General features: G+C 41.9%; 1 protein-coding gene across 2 annotated transcripts in view; it reads right to left on the bottom strand.

Moving 5' to 3' along the window:
* vari (MAGUK p55 subfamily member vari) overlaps nt 1–21,105 on the bottom strand; it is a 151,547-nt gene that overhangs the window by 60,758 nt on the left and 69,684 nt on the right. The window contains exons 2-3 of one of the 2 annotated variants that reach the window (XM_017614918.1): nt 8,905–9,003; nt 8,657–8,851 (exon numbers count right to left, since the gene is read on the bottom strand). In XM_017614918.1, the coding sequence (XP_017470407.1) occupies nt 8,657–8,851; nt 8,905–9,003 (294 nt within the window). The remainder of the gene's footprint in view (nt 1–8,656; nt 8,852–8,904; nt 9,004–21,105) is intronic. The other variant, XM_017614919.1, reaches the window with a different exon arrangement.

The raw sequence follows: 21,105 nt of genomic DNA, 5'->3' as shown, positions 1-21,105 counted from the left end.
ATAAAGTACGGAGCCGCAACAAAGTCCTGAAGTCGCTAGCCGGCAGTACTTGGGGCAAAGACAAAGAAAAGTTGCTGGCAACATACAAGGCAATAGGCCGGCCGGTTTTAAACTACGCAGCGCCAGTGTGGCCGCCGGGGACTAGTAAGACGCAGTGGACGAAGCTACAGACTGTACAGAACACCACACTTAGGACAGCGACAGGATGCCTCCTGATGTCGCCCGAACATAATCTCCACGGCGAGGCGGAAATGCTCCCCGTAAAGGAGCACAACATAATGCTCTGCAAGCAGTTCCTGATCGGGAGCCACAGAAGTGGCCACCCAAACAGACAGCTGCTTGCAGAGGAGCCCTCGCCTAGGCACGTCAGGAGGCATCTATATGAACTGACGGACGAAGTCCAGAGGTTCATCAAGCAACCTCTGGACCCGTCAGCTTACCGACTGGCCCTGAACGGCATTCACAGGGAGTCAGTCTCGAGTTATGTAGACTCTAGACCTGTGAATGCCGTTCTAGGCATACCGCCCCCGGACATAGACGAGACGGAGGTCATCTGCCTCGGGAGACAAGAACGACAATAGCCCAACTTCGCTCTGGCTACTGCAGCAGGTTAAACTCCTACCTGAGTAGATTGAATGAGGATGTGCCAAATGAGTGTCCGGCATGCGGGGAGACCCCACATGACTCGAAACATCTCTTCGCATGCCCGGAAAACCCGACAACCCATACGGCTTTGTCCCTATGGACTAACCCAACAGAAGCTGCACGCTTCCTAGGGCTGCCGTTAGTGGAACTTGACGACAACGACTGAGATACCAACCGTCCAGGGCGGGGTTGTTGTAGCCGCTACGGATGTGCCGTAACCGATACTGCTTGTTGGAATATTGCCAAAGACGCCGACGTGAATTAGGGCAGTGACGAAATATACCGTGCACTGCTATTTGCTGTGCCATACATTGGAACATTCGGTCCCGTTGGCCGTAGTGTCAGCAGTTGTGCAGTTAGCATTTATACAGCACTACAAAGACCGGTAACCTGCACCTCGAGCTGTGACCTGACTCGGGCATCGTCCCTCGATCCTCAGGATCTTTTTGAGTAGCATCACTTGCCTGTGCTATACCTGGACCCATTGATAATGGTGTAAGTGAATCTATTATCGGCAACAATGATTCTGCATTTACCTCCTGAAGTCTGCTATTAGTTCGGCTCTAGTACAACTCGTTTTTTGTTTAAGTCTTTGTAAAACTTCTTTTAATTGCAAAACTGTTAATCGATTTAGGTCCAGGACCACTTCTGCAAATCTATCGCTAGAGATCTTTTCCAAACGACTTGTTGTTGTTGTTGTTGTAGCGGCTACTAAGCCCCGCTCGGGTCGGTTCATCCGTCAACGTTGTCGTACATTTCAGCTAGGAGGAGGAGGCCCAGGAAGTATGCGACTTCCACAGGGTCTGTCCATAGGGACAGGCGCGTCAGCTGAGTGGGGTCCTCAGGGCATGTGAAGAGGTGCCGGGAGTCATGTGGCGATTCTCCACATGCCGGGCATTGGTTGGGCACATCCTCATTGATTCCGCTCAGGTAAGAGTTTAGCCTGCTGCAACAGCCAGAGCAAGTTGGGCTATTGTAGTGCGGGTCTCCCGAGGCAGACAAAGTTCTGTCCCGTCCACGTCCGGTGGTTGTGTGCCTAGAACGACATTCACTGATTCCCTGTGAATGCCGCTCAGGGCCTGTCGGTTTGATAAACCTCTGGACTTCGTCCGTCAGTTCGTAAAGATGCCTCCTGACGAGCCTTGGCGAGGGCTCCTTTGCAAGCAGCTTTCCGCTGGGGTGGCCACGTATGTGGCTCCCCGCAAGGAACTGCTAGCGGAGAAATATGTTATGCTCCTTGACTGGGAGCATCTGGGCCTCGTCATGGAGGTGGTGTTAGGGCGTCACCAGGAGGCATCCGGTCGCTGTTCGTAATGCCGTGTTTTGGCAGGTCTGTAGCTTCATCCAGTGCGTCCTGCTATTCCCCGGCGACCACACGGGCGCTGCATAGTTTACAACCGGCCGGCCAATTGCTTTGTATGTTGCCGCCAACGTTTCTTTATCTTTGCCCCAAGTGCTGCCGGCCAGCGACTTGAGGACATTGTTGCGGCTCTGTACTTTGTTGGCAATTGCGGTTGTATGCGCCGAGAACGGGAGCAGACTGTCGAAGTTAACTCCGAGGATTTTCGGGTTATTCACCGTCGGTATTGTTTCGCCATCGACGTGAATACCCAGTTGCAGTCTGACCTCCTTCGTCCAGGTGGTGAATAGGGTTGCCGAGGATTTCGTAGGGGATAGGGCAAGGCTCCTTGAAGTGAAGAAGCGAGAAAGTTCGGCGAGATAACCGTTTACTTTCGAGCACAAGTCATCAATGCCATTCCCAGACGCCATGATCGATCAATCTTCAGCATAGGAGACAATAATAACACCCTCTAGTGGTTGAGGAAGGTTTGAAATGTAATAATTAAACAGTAGTGGGGACAGGACACCACCCTGTGGTACCCCCTGTTTAATTTTACGTGGCTTGCTGGTTTTGTCTCTGAAAATTACTGACGAGTGTCGACCACTCAGGTGATTCGCCGACCAGCGTTTGAGTCCATGTGGGAGTGAGGAGGTCTCTATATCTTCTAGTAGCGTTGAATGACTGACAGTTCCGAACGCCTTGGACATGCCCAACGCTACTAGAATAGTTCTATCACAGGGGCGGTTTCGCATTTTGTGCAGCCTTCTGGTCACTCGACGTTTGGCTTTATCCACCGGAGGATGCAGAATGAACTTCCGGCTAAAATAGCTCGCGCATCGCCCCGGGTCCGACGAAGCGTAGTCACCAAAGTCTATTTCGACCCTGTCGTCACGCTTCATCGGGTTGGACAATGACCTCACGGTCGACCAAAGCTTGCTCACACCAGAGGCGATGTTGCAGGTCTTCTAATGCTCTTCCCATTTCTTCCACTTATGTACATTCACAAGTTGCCGAATCTCCGAATTGAGATCCCTGAAACGGGGATTTCCGGGATCGGCCTGACGAAGGCTGTCGCGCTTATCGGCTAGAACAGCCGCTTCAGCAGGAAAGTTCGGACGTGGATCCTTAATACATCCTGCTGGGCTGAAGCGAACTGCAGCAGCGGTGACAACACTGCGGAATTTACATTCACCTACATGAACGTCAGTTGGTATGGGCAGTGCAGTGAAGGCGCCCTCAGTAACACCCGCGAAGCCTTTCCAGTCAGCTTTGGAAAAGTTAGCATAGGTCCGGTGATCCACGGAAGAAAAGTCGGCAGGTTTATCAATCGAGATGACTATGGGCAGATGGTCTGATGCTAGGGACAGCATAGGGTTGTTGTTGTTGTTGTAGCGGCTACAACAACCCCGCCCAGATCGGTTGGTATCTCAGTCGTTGTCGTCAAGTTCCACTAACGGCAACCCTAGGAAGCGTGCAGCTTCTGCGGGGTTTGCCCATAAGGACAAGGTCGTTAGGGATGTCGGGTTTGCCGGGCATGCGAAGAGATGTTTCGAGTCATGTGGGGTCTCTCCGCATGCCGGACATTCNCGAAGGCTATCACGCTCATTTGCTAAAACAGCCGCTTCGGCAGGGAAGTTTGGACGTGGGTCCGATATGCACCCTGCCGGTATGAAGCGAGCTGCAGCAGCAGTGATAGCCCTGCGGAACTTACGTTCACCGAGATGGACGTCGGTTGGTGTGGGGAGCGATGTGAAGGTGTTTTCAGTAAACTCCGCGTAACCTTTCCAGTCAGCTTTAGAAAAGTTGACATAGGTCCGGTGTTTGGCGGAGGCAAAGTCGGTTGGTTTATCAATCGAGATGACTATGGGTAGATGGTCTGATGCTAGAGTCAGCATAGGTCGCCATGATAACCTGTTTACCAGACCAGCGCTGACAATTGTTAGATCTGGAGATCTGCAGCAGCTGTCCACAATCCTGGTGGGTGCGTCGTCGTTCATTGTGCAGAATGTCGAATCGTCTATCTGCTCAGCCAAGTCTGTTCCCCTACGATCATTTGACAGGCTTGAGTGCCAAATATCGTGGTGCGCGTTAAAGTCACCAACTACCATACGGTTTTCACCTCTCAGTAGCGCACCTATTTCAGGGTGATATCCTGCCGGCAGCTGGTGACAGGGGGTATGTATACGTTAAATATTTCGAGCTCAAGATCGCCTGACCGGATAGCAATACCCTGACATTCTAGGATGGTATCCCTGCGGTCGATGTCTGCTTCAATAAGGCGATACTGCACGGTGTGGTGCGTGATGAACGCTAAACCTCCNTCGCCATGATACGCTGTTTACCAGACCAGCGCTGACAATTGTTAGATCTGGCGATCTGCAGCAGCTGTCCATAATCCTGGTGGGTGCGTCGTCGTTCATTGTGCAGAATGTCGAATCGTCTATCTGCTCAGCCAAGTCTGTTCCCCTACGATCATTTGACAGGCTTGAGTGCCGCATATCGTGGTGCGCGTTAAAGTCACCAACTACCATACGGTTTTCACCTCTCAGTAGCGCACCTATTTCAGGGTGATATCCTGCCGGCAGCTGGTGACAGGGGGTATGTATACGTTAAATATTTCGAGCTCAAGATCGCCTGACCGGATAGCAATACCCTGACATTCTAGGATGGTATCCCTGCGGTCGATGTCTGCTTCAATAAGGCGATACTGCACGGTGTGGTGCGTGATGAACGCTAAACCTCCACCATTGTCTCGCTCGCGATCTCGACTGTGCACGTTGTATCCGGCGCAATTCAACAGGGTTGAATTGCCGTGCAACTTCGTCTCTTGGACCGCAGCTATTAATATTCCATGCCTTCCCATAAAGATAGTTATCTCCTCGCTCTTGCTGTGGAGTCCGTTGCAGTTAAATTGTAGCACCTGTGTGTGCCTTGGGACACCGATTGTGATGTGCGGTGTTAAAGAGTTGTGTTGCCTGCGGGCTCCCTACTGTATGTCCTGCAAAAGGGGGTGCTGCCTTGTGGTGGTGGTTGGCGGCGTCGCGGGGGAGGGATGCGACTAGGCAGCACAGCAGGGGCCCACATAGTCACTCGTCCAATCTCGCGTGTTGCGGAGTCCTGATTATGCCCTAAAGTGGCACCAGCCGAGGCAGGAGTTGAACTTGACTGATGTCACGTTACGGTATATTCTGGACTGACAAACAGAGCAGATTGTCGGAGGGACTAGGAGTTGCCGGCGGCGGTGTGTGGGTGCTATTATGTATGTTTGTGTGTCTATTGTTGTGTTGTGTTGGGGTGTGGGTGTGTTGATTGTGTGCTGCCCGAGCGGGTGGTGGTTTGCCGTGGAGGCGGTCCGGTTCACACAGCATGGGGCCACGAACGACGTGGTCCATTGCCGGTGCATACGTAGGCCCGAGCAGTTACGGAAGTGACTCCACCCGTCGCAGTCATTGCACCTGACCGAGGAGGAGTTTGTATGCAGTCGTCTCTGGCATCAGGGTGTCCAGATTAAAAAAAAAGCGCAATTTCTGAAAAAAAAATCGCCAAAAATCGCCAATTTTTTCCTAATTCATGAAATCGATTTAACAAATCTTTTATTTAAAAAATGACATCTTGTTATAATATAGTTTTTAAAACCAAAAGCGAATATAATACCTTCAGAGGGTAATAATAAATAACACAAATCACTTATATAATAGTGATGTACAAACAATTTTCTTTAAAAATACGCATACTTTTTAAAAATATATGTTTCAACACTTGTTGCAATAGGACTGCGCAATTATTAAATTTATTATAACTCATATTAATTGATTAATCGCACAATCCGTTTTAAGAGCTCGGCGCTAAAAATTAAATAAAAACCTATAATGAGGCGAGATCAGCTATTTCCACAATTTCTTCAAAATCAACTGTAGGGTCTTATGATTTACATTTCTGTTGTTGTCATATATTGAGCTATTCAACCTTGATGACATACTGTTTGATATTGGAAACGTTTTGCAGCAGAAACCAAGATAAAAAAAATAGGAAGGTAGAACCGCTGAGAGGAATTTTTCAAATTCTTGACGTTTGCAAGCAATTTAATTTTAAAATTTTACACACAAACTCACACACACATTCTCATTTTCAATCTCAAACAACAACAACTTTGAACAATTCCTTTTTTTTTACTCTCAATTTTATACGATTTTAAAATGTTGGCAAACTTAAAAAAACTCATGGCCGACGCATTGAGAGAACGGTTTTACCTTACTATGCTTTTATCATGGCAGAAACTATTAGCCTTCATATAACACTTTATTCCAACTATTGAATTATATTTATATTCCGAATATTAGTTTTTGTTGAATTCATTACGGAAAAAACGCGCTCAACAAAGCATGTGAGTGCGACAAGGATAATAATATGAATTTACTTATATTTGCAAACAGTTTATCGCCTGTTGCGGTTTTAACTCCGTAAGCAATTATCCAAAATTCTTCAGAGTCGGATGGAATGATGATGATGATGAGTTATTCCATGGGAGAGTTAAAATATTTAAATATTCAGTTTCCGCTGCCTTTCTTTCCATCAAAGTCAAATAGTGAATTGACAGGTCTCTGAAACTCGCCCTCTTGTGATTCACACACTTTTTTGGTGACAAAATCAAAGCTTTTTTAAAAGTATTTAATTGACTAGGTAATCGTTTCAAAATTTCTACGATTAGGGTGATTAAAAATTTTTCCCAGTCTTTTAATATGCTTCTTAAGTCAAGTTTATCACGCAGTTCATTAGCCTCTTCTGTAAAATTATCGTGGAAAACTAAGTTTTGTATATTTTTATAATTGGAAAAAATTTATTTGAAAGGAAAAAATAGTCAAAAATCACCAATGACGGTTTCCTAAATTTTTACGCGCAAATATCCAAAAAAATCGCCAAATTGGCGCGAAATCGCCAAATCCGGACACTCTGTCTGGCATACGCAGCAGGTGTAAATTTCTGGCCCTGGGTTAGACTCTATACCAGCCCTGAGCAGAAGGGTACGGAGCAGACGTAGCCCTAGAATCGAGCAACGTTTGATGGATTACGCCGACCTAAACGGGGTTAGATCGCCGAAGCAACAGCCCTTGGTCGGGTAAAACCCGAGTCATTCCGGTACGTAGAACCGGCTGTCGTGGGAATGTTCCAAACGACTTGCTTTTATTCAATGATTTTTCCATGAAACAAAAAAAGAAGGTAGTTCCATTGTCACTTTTTCGGCGCCATATTAACAGTCTGACAATTAAGTAGTTTGTGACATTTCGTGCTACCATACCCAATATCTAAAATCCTCCAAATTTGGTTATTATTTTTTTGTTTATATACTAACATTTTTTCTTAGAATCGTATTTTGAACAAGCAAAAGGTATTTTGGGTTATTGGGCCGTATGCATAAAAACTGAGCAATTGCTTTTTCTTAAAATATATCTTTCACTTAAATTTATTTGAACGAATTGAGTACAAGGTCTGAAATTAAAAAAAAGCATTTGCTTAGGTTTTATGCATACATCCCATTGTGTCCAAACGCTTAACCCAAAGCACAAAATTTTAGCACACACGTGTGGTCAAACAGTTAAACGTTAGTTTAAAATAAAGATTTCAAATTTTCAGATACAAATTTTTTAATAAATTCGGTTTAAAATATGGACCTCTTTGTAAAAAATACTGTGGTCAGCGTAGCCGTAGTTGGACTTACATTTTCTCTGTCAAAATGCTAATTTTACTCCATTTTTCAATGAATCCCCCTCCGTCTCCGCTCCCCACCGCAAAACCGTTGAATAAATAACCGAATATTTCCCCTTTTGTTTTTGAAAGAGAAGAAGTCTAATGCTCAATAAGATGATAATTGTGTTTCTAGTTTTCATACTAACAATAAATCATCAATGTTGTTTCACACCCCCTCCAATATTGGACAGTAAAATATATTTATTTTTACGCAAAGAAACAACGATATTGTCGAAATATACTAGAATTGGATAATACTCTCTTCTCTGAAAGTCATGGGCTAATGGGCCCAAAGTAAATTCCGTTTTCAAGTTACTTGAAAGACATGGACAAACCCAATATCGAAATGCGTAATTTCAGTGTCTGAATAATATCAGAAACAATCGTATCCGACATAGAAAACTGTAACAGTCGCTAGCTACATTGTGAAATATTCCGGTGACATAATGACACTAAAAAAATTGTAAATTGTGTTCACTAAAATTTTATTAATGTAAAATTAAAGACTTTCGCAAGTAGTTATCGAATTTAATGTAAAATTTAAACGTTTTTAAGATAGGATATTAATTATTTTTAAAGGTAAATGTTAAGACAACTGTTTTATTTATACTCTCAAATTTAGGATATAAAATTCTCTCCACCAAAAAACTTAAATTGGGTAACGCCGCTTCGAATTTTTTACAATTGAGCAATTGTCAGAAATCTGCTTTTTAATCAAAAAGTTATTTATTGAAACTACCTTCTTTTTTGTATCATGGATTTTTCATTTCATTTAACAATCCAAACCTTATATACTTAATTGTGTAACATCCAAGCTGAGATCAAGCAAGTATTGAATACAGTGCAGTAGAATTAATACAAGATGATGACAATATGTACTATTTAGGTAAATAAATTACATATCTTTGATTAAAAAAAACTTACCGAACCTTTCAGATAACAAAATATAAGCCTTACCCGGGTTCCACATAAACCAATCTTGTGGGCAAAATCAGCTTCAGGTACTACGAAAGCTTTACGTCGTTCTTCTAATTCCTGTGAAGGTATCAGACCAATTCGTTCAGATTGTTCATGCGTATTTTTTGCTTGCCACCAATTCGGATCTTTTACACTTACTATCTGTAGAATATAGCATAAGAAAAATCTTTTTCGAAAATTTTGTTCCAACAAACCTGTAAAATGTCACCCGATTTAAAAGGCAATCCAATATCTTTGCAAGGCAGCAGCGAGTCCTCCAATGGATTATAATCGAATAAAGCTCGCATAAAGCACTAAGAGTAAAAATATTTAAGTATGAATGATAAATAAATACCGAAATTATCAAATATCTATATGTAAAACATGTAGCAAAACTCTGCAAATAAAATATAATATAAAAATTTCCAACTAGGTAATTAAATGACTAAAATCATTTATATTTTTCAAGGACCGAGAACAAAAGGTATGATCGAAACTAAATGTCGGTCTCGTAACTTTTCGAAGAGAACACAATGGGAACAGAAGTATACGGAACGTTTTGGAAAAGAACTAAAATAGTCTAAAGACATTTTTCTCGAATAACTTTTTTTGGGAACTATTTATTTATTTAATTATAACTATTTATATAACAAAAGAATTTTATTATATAAATACATAAACGCAGCACTGGCAACGAGGCCTTCACCCGTCTTTTAATTATCGATAGGTAGAAAGTTTACGTGCTATGTGTTAGTACAGATGTAAGTACAAATCTTAGATAAATTTTAGTAAATCATTGTTTTTAAAAATTGTATACAATCATAATGTTTTTTTCAGAAGGTTCACTTAGTAATTTTGTAACATCAATGTTGTCAGAGTCGTGGGCTGCTGTGTGAAGAATCGCGCTGATGTGTGAAGAATCGCGCAGAGTGTGAGAATGTGTTTGATAGAAGCTTAGATAGGGGCTTATACCCGACAGTAAGTGGGCATGCGTTAAGATAGTGTGCCCTATCCTTAATCGGATGTATGTCTTCATAGCGCTGATTGGTAGTGTTGACGTGTAGGTAATCCGATTTCTGTCTGGGTTAATGTCCGTGTAATGATGTTCGTATGTTTTCCATTCGCTTGCGTTTTCTTGGTGCCTTTTGCGCATAATAAGGTTGGAAATGTCTTGCTTTGTTAAAACATTGTACGTTAAGGCCGGCGTTCTGACTAAATTTTTCGCTGCAAAGTCAGCATAGTGGTTACCTCTAATACCAGCATGCCCAGGAATCCGCATTACCCTTATATTCTGAGGGGAGCCAATGACCGCGTCTCTGATATATTCAATTATGGAATTGTGATTGGACGGAGACATTATTGCCGAGATGCATGATCTACTGTCTGTACATATAAGGAACTTTCCTCTAGACAGAACGTATTGAAGGGAGAAGCCAGTTGCAAATTATTTCTCCTGTGCCAGTGACAACCGCGAATGAGGTGGAATCGATGGATTTGGAGCCGTCCGCAAACAATAACTTCCAACCGCTGTTTATATAGTTAGATTCCAGCTCAGCATATGTTTGTTGAAAAACTTCGTTTGATGTGTGGGAACTAAAGTCTCAGGAACTTTCTGACAGAGAACGAAACGGGAACAAATCCTCTCTGAACTACTCGCGAAGAATGAAAGCCAGAACAACATTTTTCACATAGCATTCGTTAGTTTGAAATATTAAAATTCGTTAGATTGGAATAATAAAATTTATCAAAAAAGAACTGAAAGATAATTAAGTGGTAATAAGCAATAACCACCTAAGTCGATGTGTATGTGAAATCCCCATTTCGCCAGCTAGGCTATTTAAAAATTTATAGACGAACATATTTTGCTTTCCCCATAAGGCTGACATTACAATCCAAATATTTAAAACGTTTTTTCACGAAATAAGGTTCTTCGACTTAGACGGTTATTGCTTATGACCACAGAATTATACAAATTAACTCAACGAAAGACTTAAGACACGAACTTTTCTTGAATAGAATATTGTTCCATAAATGGACAGTTCACCCTAATGATAAGAGATCTCGTTCCCGAAAGTTTCGTTCTCATTCTGTTCTTCTTGAGAACGTTGTCAAGAGCTTGATTCGCATTTTGTTCTTACGGAAACGTTCCCGTACCTTTTGTTCTCACTTGGTTTTCGATCTTACAGCCCTCTGTTCCCGGAATTAAACCAAAACTGGAACGCGTTATCGGTTATTGATATTCCGCACACTACAAAAGAATTGCTTCCCATAGGCGCACTGGAATCCTTTTCCAGTGTTGATTATAAAAGCATTTGCAACCTTGCCATTGCTCTCTCTTTTTCATCGCCACCTGAACAGAAGACAGCAGGGATCGTAACACCTGCAACTAAAAAAAAGTCCTCTACAACACCGTTGGAGGTCGACATCTACTTACCTGGATTCATCTCATATTATCGACGCGGGAGTTGAACAACATCGCGGAGTTTCACCTGCACTTCAGCAAACTAAGTATCAACCATCTATACATATATTAATATTATCCACCCATTTCAACTTTACCATTCCCGTTGCGCGAGTTCCCTCCGAACTCCGCAACCCAAATCAATTGCTCAATTCACATTATATTTGCTAATCAACCTGTCATAAATCTCATCATACAGTCCATTCAAAAAAATCGTTGTTAAAATATTAATTAGTTCTAAGTACATTTTGTAAATGAATTACAAGTTGGATTAAACATTACTTTGCAAATTTTAAATCGCAATCTCGTAATTTCTTAGGATGGTCCTTGCGAGCCAAATTTGAAACAGTGGAAAAGCAACTATTCCGACATTAGAAATTACGCTGCTCAACACTGAACGGCAGCTGTCATTTCCAATATTTCTATTTTCTCGCTCATTCCCTTCGTTATCTTCAGGCGCACCAAATCGGCAACGGCAGCAGACACCGCGATAAAATTAAAAAAATTTGAAGTTTCCACAGCGAGTGACAAGCCGTTTTTCCCAATCCGTATAATCGCTGCACCAAGCGATTTGTGGTTTAAAAATCAAAAAGTTAATAAAACAAAAACAAAAAAGTGTTGTGCTAAGTGCTAAGCATAGGCAGATTATCTGCCAAAAGCATATAAAGGCCTAATTCCTTTGCACCCAAAAGTTCTAAGCTTCTCAGTGAAGCAATTTTACGTGTGTGAAAAGTGCTTGCGGCACCTAACCAAACGCACTTTGGTAACTTGCGCCCAACGTGGGATCCATTTGATTACAGCCAAGGAGTACAGCCGACCATTGTTGGACCACAGGGCAACCACAAGCATCCACCGCGGGATTTTATTTAGTCACCAGAGGCCACCGAGGGAGTAATACCCGAAAATGAGAGGTACCCATCCTACGCATGTCAAATATATTCATGTACATATGTATATACATAAAAACACCACACAATTTCCTTAAAAATTTTGCATATATCTACCAACTGTACAATTCGGTAAAATATTCACCGTTACCCGAAAAACGGTTTCATGAAATATATACGCGGTTATATATGTATGTACATATTTACACAGTTTCACTCGCTACTTTTCATCAAATTTGCACTCGTTGTTTTCGCTAACTTCCATCCGTATGTACATACGCATATTTGTATAAGCGTATGTATGCATTGTTTCGCGTGTCACATTCCCGATATCCCTATTAAAACCAACAAATATTTTTCTGCTGCCTGCGTCGGCGCCTGCAGTAATCACAGTTTATTATACCTCCTTCGTTTTGATGTACATATGTATGTAGTTGCGCTACATACATACATACATACGTGCATATAAATTTATTGCAAACGAACACAGCGCCGTTGGCACCGGCGTTTAGCCAAATTATTCGTTGATCCAGTTTCATTTTCTTGTAAGAATTTCTATGCACATGTACATATGTATGAAATTGCAATTAATACAAGAAGTGTGTCAACCCAGTAGGAAATCCTACAAGCACTTGCGACTTGTGGAAGTCTGAGTACATTCGACTTGTACCCAACATCTAAATATAAAATCATTTTAGTAACAATCCCCATCTTTATTAATCACTCAAATTATACTACGTATATAATACTGCGAGAAAATATAGAAAAAAATTTTCATTACTTCAGACGTGTGTATGTCTGGATTTGCATTGGTACACACATATAACCAAATTAATTTCCCATTAAAATTATAATTTTTTATTTACATTCCAAAATAAAAAGTGGTGTTCCAGTGTACTTAATTCGCATTGCTTAGCGTATAAAACAAAAGGCAGTGTATATTCTCCATATTTCCAAAATATTAAGGCCGATAAGAACGTTGTAAAGTGATTGACTTTTGGAAATACTAGAGGCATACAAAATCCCTTGCGAATAGGCTCATCTTGTGAGAGTAGTGCCTTGAATTTACAATCAGTTTCTCGAATATTGGTGACTTTCTCCAGTTTACACTTCCAAAAGTAACTTCTCGATTCTAATAGCCCTCATTAATATCCAGTATGTCGGTAGCTTCCGCATTAATGTCGAAGTTTATCTTCGATTCTAACAATGTGGTGAATTTCTGCACCAACTTCGAAAAAGAAGATCCGGAAGATCATACCGATTCTTTACTCGATGTAAAGTTGCAAGACCTTAATTCCCGTTGCGACATGAAAAAGTCTGCCTTGCCGAAGAGATTTCAATTTCTGCCGATTTTAAGGAGGAGGCCCATGCTAAATTTCAACTGTGCACCGATAGTTTTTATATTTGCAAATCCCATATCCTAGATCAACTCAAGCTTTTACAGGGCAGCCCAACCGACAAAAATTCCACTTCCCGCCAGTCGATGGCTTTCATCGATAATTCGATACCATGTATGAAAGTACCTCCGTGTGATACCCAAACGTTCTACGGTAGCTATGAGGATTGGCCATCTTTCCGTGATATGTTCACGGCCGTATATCTTAACCACCCCAAGTTAACACCCGCTCAGAAACTTTACCATTTGCGAAACAAAACTAAGGGAAAAGCTGGCGCCATAGTTAAACATTATACCTTGTGCGATGAAAACTTTTCTCTAGCATGGGAAGCTTTAAGAGCCCGTTTCGAAAATAAAAGGATTTTAATAGACAAACAGTTGAAGACTCTTTTTTACATTTCTCCCGTGTCATCTGAAAACAGCAAAGGCATTCAGAAAATCCAAAGCACCATTAATGATTGCCTTTCGTGCCTGAAAGCGCAAGGTGTTTCCTTTCCGACTGGGACCCTATTCTTATCTATCTTTGCTCCACCAAACTTCCAGAGGAAACCCTCTCCCTCTGGGAGCAATTCCTCAAATCCAGGAAGGACTTACCCAACTGGTCCCAAATGGATGATGCCCTGAATTTCGTAAATTAAACATCCCTGAGCGAACCAAGTTCGTCAAACAAAACGGCTATTGTTCTAATTGCTTAGCCTACAATCACATTCTGAGCAGTTGTTCAAGTGTCTTCCGATGTTATCTTTGCAAAAAAAATCATCATACAATGTTACATCCCCCCACCATCACCAAACCGATTCCCGAAGCACCAGTACGGAATCAGAAACCTAAACCAAAACCAAATGCAACAATCTTGTTGCATACCCAATAAACTGCACCTACCTCCAGTCAAACCCGACATCCAATTTTCGACATCACGGAAGGAAAGGTTTCTTGCGAGGAGTCATCTATTTCTTCGACCGACAGTGATGCTCATATCCAAGCCAACTTTTCAACCAACAACGAAAAGACATTGCTTCCCACCGCCCAAGTACACATCGAGCATTTGGGCCAACTTTTTCCGCTAAGAGCTTTAATAGATCAAGGCTCTCAAAAAACGTTCATCTCAGAAAAGGTTCAACATCATTTAAGACTCTCAACTAATCGAGAAAATTTTTCATGGGTGGAAAGATCGTGGAAAATGCGACTCGGGCCCAGCAAACACAGTCTCTAACGTTAGAGAAATTTGGATTTCTACATTAGATAACTAGGGTATTTCTCTAATCGTTCTCGAGTCGATGGCGAACTACATTAGAATTCGATTCGAGAACGATTAGAGAAACAACGCAAATTCAAATAAGTGTAAATAAGCAATATTCCAAATGAATGAATCATAATTTTTTGTAAGTTCAAATAATTCATTATAATTTTATTGCAAATACATTTAACAAAAATTTTACAAACAAAGCGTTTTATTTAATAAAGCAAAATAGCAGTTTGAAATTCAAATTCGAGTCCCATTAGAGATCAACATTAGAATTCGATTAGAGAATTTATATTTTCTCGAGTCGAGAACTATGTCCCATTTTTGTTGAGATTGCTATGATTCTCGATAGTTTTTCGGGTCGATCTCAAACGTTTGAGATTGGAGAATGTGGCTAGTTCTCCAATCATTATCTAATCGATAACTAACCTCAATGTTTGCTGGGGGTCTGCAACATTCGTCTCGTAGCCAAACGTCATGACATTCGCATCGATTCCAAGGCTATTGTTCTCCACAAATCGACTAGCTTCTTACCCACTTCCCAAATCAAAAAACCCCCACTTTCAGATATAAAAGGTCTGGACCTCGCTGACCCACACTTCTATACTCCCGCTCAGATCGACTTGGTAATAGGTAGCGACCTAATACCTGAAATTCTTCTTGAAGGAGTCCAACACAAAGTTCTTGGCAGCCTTCTCGCGCAAAATATAATTTTTGGATGGTACTTGAGCGGACCGTTACAAGCAACCAGCTGCTCAACTTTTCACACTTATGTTGCAGAGGATTTGAGCGAGTATTGATTCTCAACTTAAGCGGTTCTGGGAAGTAGAGGAGATCGCTGAATCACATCTCCCTTCAGCAGGAGATGCGTATTGCGAAAAGCTGTTTCAAGACACCACCTATCGGCAGAGTGATGGACGATATGTAGTCCGTCTACCTTTTTAATCTGTTTTTCCGTCTAAGCTGTCTCTAGGTCCGTCTCGTGCACAAGCGATGAAGCAAGCGATCCGAATGGAGCACATGCTCAATAAGAAACCCGATCTCAAGAGGAGTATAATCGGGTCTTAGACGAATCACTGACAATGGACCACATGAAACCTATCACTTCTGATGAAATTCACCAAAATGGTAATTACCACTCCTACTATCTACCCCATCACTCTGTTATCAAACCCGACAGCAAATCCACCAAATTTCGCGTGGCATTTAACGCTTCCAAACCATCAGCATCCGGAGTTTCTCTAAATGACATTTTGCATATCGGTCCCACTTTGCAAACAGACCTCATGATCGTTATCCTAAATTGGCGTTTGTAGAGATACGTCTTTAACGGCGACATCCAAAAAATGTACCGCCAAACTCTGTTGCATGAAGACGATCAACAGTATCTACGAATTCTCTTCCGTAGAGAAAACGAGACCCAACTTAGAGATTTCGGGCTTAAAACCGTAACATTCGAAGTAAATTGTGCGCTATATTTAGCCATCCGCACCGTACACCAGTTGGGAACCGACGCCAAAGATTCTTTCCCTTTAGCCAAGATAATTCTAACCGAAGAAACTTATGTCGACGACATACTGACTGATAGGCACAAGTAGGAATTTGTCTTACCGCACAATCCCAAATTATCCAATGTCTGCTCTCAGCCGGTCTTCGTTTGAAAAAAATAACTGCTAATCACCCCGACCTAATCAAACAGATCCCGACCGAAGATTTGCTCGATTCCAATTTTCTCAAACTTGATTCCTCTAGCTCTACCAAAACTCTTGGCGTTCGTTGGAACGCCTTAAACGATGCATTCTCTTATTCAACCGAGCCCATCAAACCAACTAAAAGGTGAACACACCAAAACTGCGACACTTTGGGAACCTTATAACTTACCCAAAACGAATTCAATATTTTGAAATTCAAATACCATAAGTTGACCATGACCTTAGTTGAACGTAGAAGAAATTTCATTTGAATTTGATTCCTAGTTGAGTTAAAAATGGCAACCGAGCTAGAAACGAGACAAACCATTTTGCACGAGTTTATAAATGATCCGGCCTTAAGTACACGTAAAATTGCTAAAAAATTAAAGAGTGCACTATTCGACAGTTTGCAGGGTTTTAATCGGTACAAATAAGGCCTGACAGTTACGAGAAAACCAGGGAGCGGGGGTTAGCATGGTCAAAGTGATAAAAACAGTGCTCGGAAGGTCCTCAGTGCGTTTTCGCGAGATCCGAAGATTTTGTCGCGTTATGTTGCAAAATCCGTACGGAGATCGCAGTTTTTCGTACAAAAGGTAAAGCGGAAAGCTTCATTGAGATGTTCTACAGCTCAAACAGCGCCAGAGCGAGGCGCAAAGTAAAATGTTACAGCGAAATCCCGCATTCGGAAGTTGTATGAATTCTAAAATAAAAAATACCACTGCATTGTTATGGACTGCGAAACCTACTGCTATAAAAATTCAAAATATATTACCGGTCAAGATTTTTATACTGCTGCAAGTCGTCAAGATGCCCCTGAAAGTTGTAAGCTGAAAATGAAGTCCAAATTTCCAAAATCCACATGGTTTGGCAAGCTATTTGTTCCTGTGGCCGTAAGAGCAGCCCTTTTTTCCCATCCGGGACAATGAATGATCAAGTTTATCGGGATGAGTGCCTCAAAAGGCGTCTTCTGTCATTTATCAACAGATAAGGAGTAGGCCATCGTTCTAGGCGGACATGGCAAGCTGCCAGTATGCTAAGGACCATACACACGTGGTATAATGCAAATAACATCAATTTTGTACCTCACGACTGCAATCCACCCAATAGCCCAGAGCTACGTCCTATTGGGGAATATTGGCCAATTGTCAAGGGAATCTTGAAGAAAACAGGTGAAACAGTCAAAAATATTGAAGAGTGCAAAACAAAGTAGTTGTGAGCATAGCGTAAAGTCGATGATGCCGTCGTGCAGAACATGATGGCTCGTCTGCGATGAAAATACCGATCATATGCATTTGGAGCAAATAATAACTAATATTTTAACATTTTAATAACATCTAAACTTCCAAGTTATACAATACAAAAAAAATAATTTCAAAGCTTTCTAGTTTGTTTCTGGTAGTAATTTCTAAGTGTCGCAGTTTTGGTGTGTTCACCCTTTACAAGTGCTACTAAGCGACAAATTTTATCCTCGGTTTCGAAACTTTTTGACCCCGAGGGGGTGGCTAGCGCCTATTATTGTTCAGGCAAAAATACTTTGCAGCAGATATGGTTGGATGGCACTGCGTGGGACGAATGCGTTAAACCACTTTCACTGCAAAAATGGAACCAATTTATTTCGGATCTTCCTAGTATCGAGCAAACCCAAATACCCAGATGGATGCAATTTTCACCAAATCAAATAGTTCTGTGATGCGTCGGAGAAGGTATTCTGCGCATCCATCTACATAAGAACTCAGACCGACAATACTATTGCATCTCACCTACTTATCTCGAAGACTAAAGTCGCACCATTACAAACAGTAAGCCTTCCACGTCTGGAACTTTGCGGTCCAGTGCTGCTGTCCAAATGTATCAAAAACGTTATTAATAAACTTCCTCTAGGGGAAACAGAAATATTCTTATGGTCGGATTCGACTATAGTTCTCTCGTGGCTGGAAAAACCTAAATGCGCATGGAAGGTATATGTAGCTAACCGCACCTCTTAATCATCACAAACGTTGGAAACATCAAATGGAGACACGTATCAACCCAAATTAATCCTGCTGACCTAGGAACGCGGGGCTGCAGACCACAGGACTTAATTCAACAATCCCTTTGGTGGCACGGACCGGTCTGGCTCAAGAAACCTTCAGATCAATGGCCAACATCATTTCGTCAAAACGTTGATCCACTAGAAGAACCTGATCTCTTAAACCGTTTCTCATCCTGGTCAAAAGCCTTGAGAGTAATATGCTACATTTTTCGTTTCTTTCATCGAACCACGCGAAATCGCATACAGGCTACTTCGATTATCCATCATGAAACAACGGTAATTACTCAAAGGGAAATTCATTGGGTTAAATCTCGTCTCATTAAACTCGCCCAAGAAAGGCATTATCCCAATGAATACGCGAAACTCTCTAACAAACAATCCATTTCCAAAAGGAGTTCCCTTTTGACTTTAAACCCCTTTATCGATAAAAAATGGACTTGTCCGAGTAAACGGCCGTCTTGCAAATTCGCCACTCTCTTACAATGAGAGATATCCTATCATCATCCCACCCTCCTCCAGATTCTGCCACCTATTTCTTCTATTTATACACAACTTGCTGATGCACGCTGAACATCAACTAATGATCCGAACCGCCAGACAAGAGTATTTCATTCCTAGATTAAAATCACAGGTCGAAAATTGCATACGAACGTGCAAAACCTGTACAATCTTAAAACAGAATACGCGTTCACAAATAATGGCAACATTACTGCCAGAGCGTTCAAACTTCTCCTTGCCATTCACTCACACTGGAATTGACTTCGCAGGTCCTTTTGATGTTACGTCATGTACACTGCGAAAATCACCACTGCTGAAAGGTTATGTCTGCGTTTTCATCTGCTTTTCGACTAAGGCCATCCATTTAGAGACGTGTTCAGATCTCTCCACCAAAGCGTTCCAAGCAGCACAACCACCACAACGCGTATTTTCCGATAATGGGAAAAACTTCGTAGGTGCCAATCGAGCCTTTCGAACTGATTTCAAGAGATTTCTTAAGGAAATGTCAGACGATATACGCTCAAAATATAATCTCCACGGCTTTGAATGGCATTTCTTACCGCCAAACGCTCCCCACATGGGCGGCCGTCAAGAGTTTTAAATTTCAATTGCTGGGAGTTACCATTTCACCTTCGAAGAGCTCGCAACCTTACTGGCCTGTATTGAAGCAGTGTTGAACTCGCGACCTCTCTCACCCATCTCCGACAATCCCCAAGAGCTGTTAGCTCTAACACCTGGCCACTTCTTGCGGGGTGCCCCACTTCGTGCATCTCCAGAACCCCAACTCGACAACCTTTCACTACAAAATCGTTGGGAAACACTCAAATTATTGCATCAGCAGTTCAGTCAAAGATGGAAAGACGAGTATCTTAAAGAGTTGCATCTGTGGACTATTTGTAGAGCGGTCGACTTGTTATCATACATTTCGTCGAGTTTTTGCAGAACTTCGCGAGGCGTTTCGAGATCTTTGCTGTATTCAAACTGTTTATCCGATAAAGCGCTATAAATTATTCTTACGATGGCAGTGGAATTCCCAGATTTAAATAAAAAAGCTTGTCCTCAATTAAAGAAAATATTTTAATTAACTTGCGATCCAAATTACAGAGAGAAGAAGGGAAATGTAATACAAAAAAGGAAGCATAAGAAAGTATGAAAAAATTACAAGTAAAAGGAGATGCCATATTGTAACTAAGGACAAATACATAGATTGAATATTTCCAACACGCCCTCTCAATAACAAGGTCATCTTAAACGGAAAATCCTAGTCCTATTAGGCATCTCTCGTGACTCACTCTGGGTAGCGGTTTGGCCATCTCTTGCGTTGGTACATGCTGCACGTAAAAATGTCCAGTGGCAACTGATTCGTGAACAAAATGATGTTTTATGTCAATGTGTTACGTGCGAGCATGAAATACGGGGTCACTCGCCAAATACTGAGCTCCTTTGTTATCAACAAGAACTGTAATATGGTTAAACATTCGTAAGCCCAGCTCAGAGAAAAGACTTCGCAAGTAAATTGCTTTTTTAGCTGCTTCTGCTAAACTGATGTGTTCCGCTTCAGTCGAAGATAACGCAACTGTGCGCTGCTTTTGCGATTTCCAAGTAATCGCTGCGCCACTCAGTAGGAAGACATAGCCCGTGTATGATCGACGATCAATGGTACAACCACCCCAGTCGGCATCGGTATAACCTATTAACGGGTCACCCGTTCTGCGAAACATCAACCCCCTGTGAGCTGTTCCAGCCAGATATCTGAGTACCCGCTTCGCAGCAAGCCAATGACACATAGTTGGATTCATGATAAACTGCGCTAGTCGAGAGACTGTGTTGTCTATATCAGGTCGCGTTTCTACCGACAAATACATCAAACTTACAATCAATTCCCTATATGGATTTCCTTCGCATGGCTTATCTTTTACACCTGATAGTTGTTCATTTACCTCAGACGGCGTCACGACAGGATTGCATTCTTCCATGCCATACTGCTTCAATAGTTCCATCACGTATCCTGTTTGCTTCAGATCAAAACCTTCTTTTGTTTGTTCAATTTCCAAGCCTAAGCAATATTTCGCCAGACCTAGGCCTTTAATTTCAAACTCTTAAAAGATGATGTTTAATATGTTCGATGTTTCTCAAATTTTTCGATGCAATTAACAAGTCGTCTTCTGCTTCTTCTTATTTGGCACTACAACCGTTTGTCGGTTTGGG

Source organism: Rhagoletis zephyria, unplaced genomic scaffold, assembly GCF_001687245.7.
Source record: "Rhagoletis zephyria isolate East Lansing unplaced genomic scaffold, Rhagoletis_zephyria_1.1 Rzeph_scaffold_00925, whole genome shotgun sequence".
In the NCBI taxonomy this organism is placed as follows: Eukaryota; Metazoa; Arthropoda; class Insecta; order Diptera; family Tephritidae; genus Rhagoletis; species Rhagoletis zephyria.
This window is presented reverse-complemented; position numbering and strand designations above follow the sequence as displayed.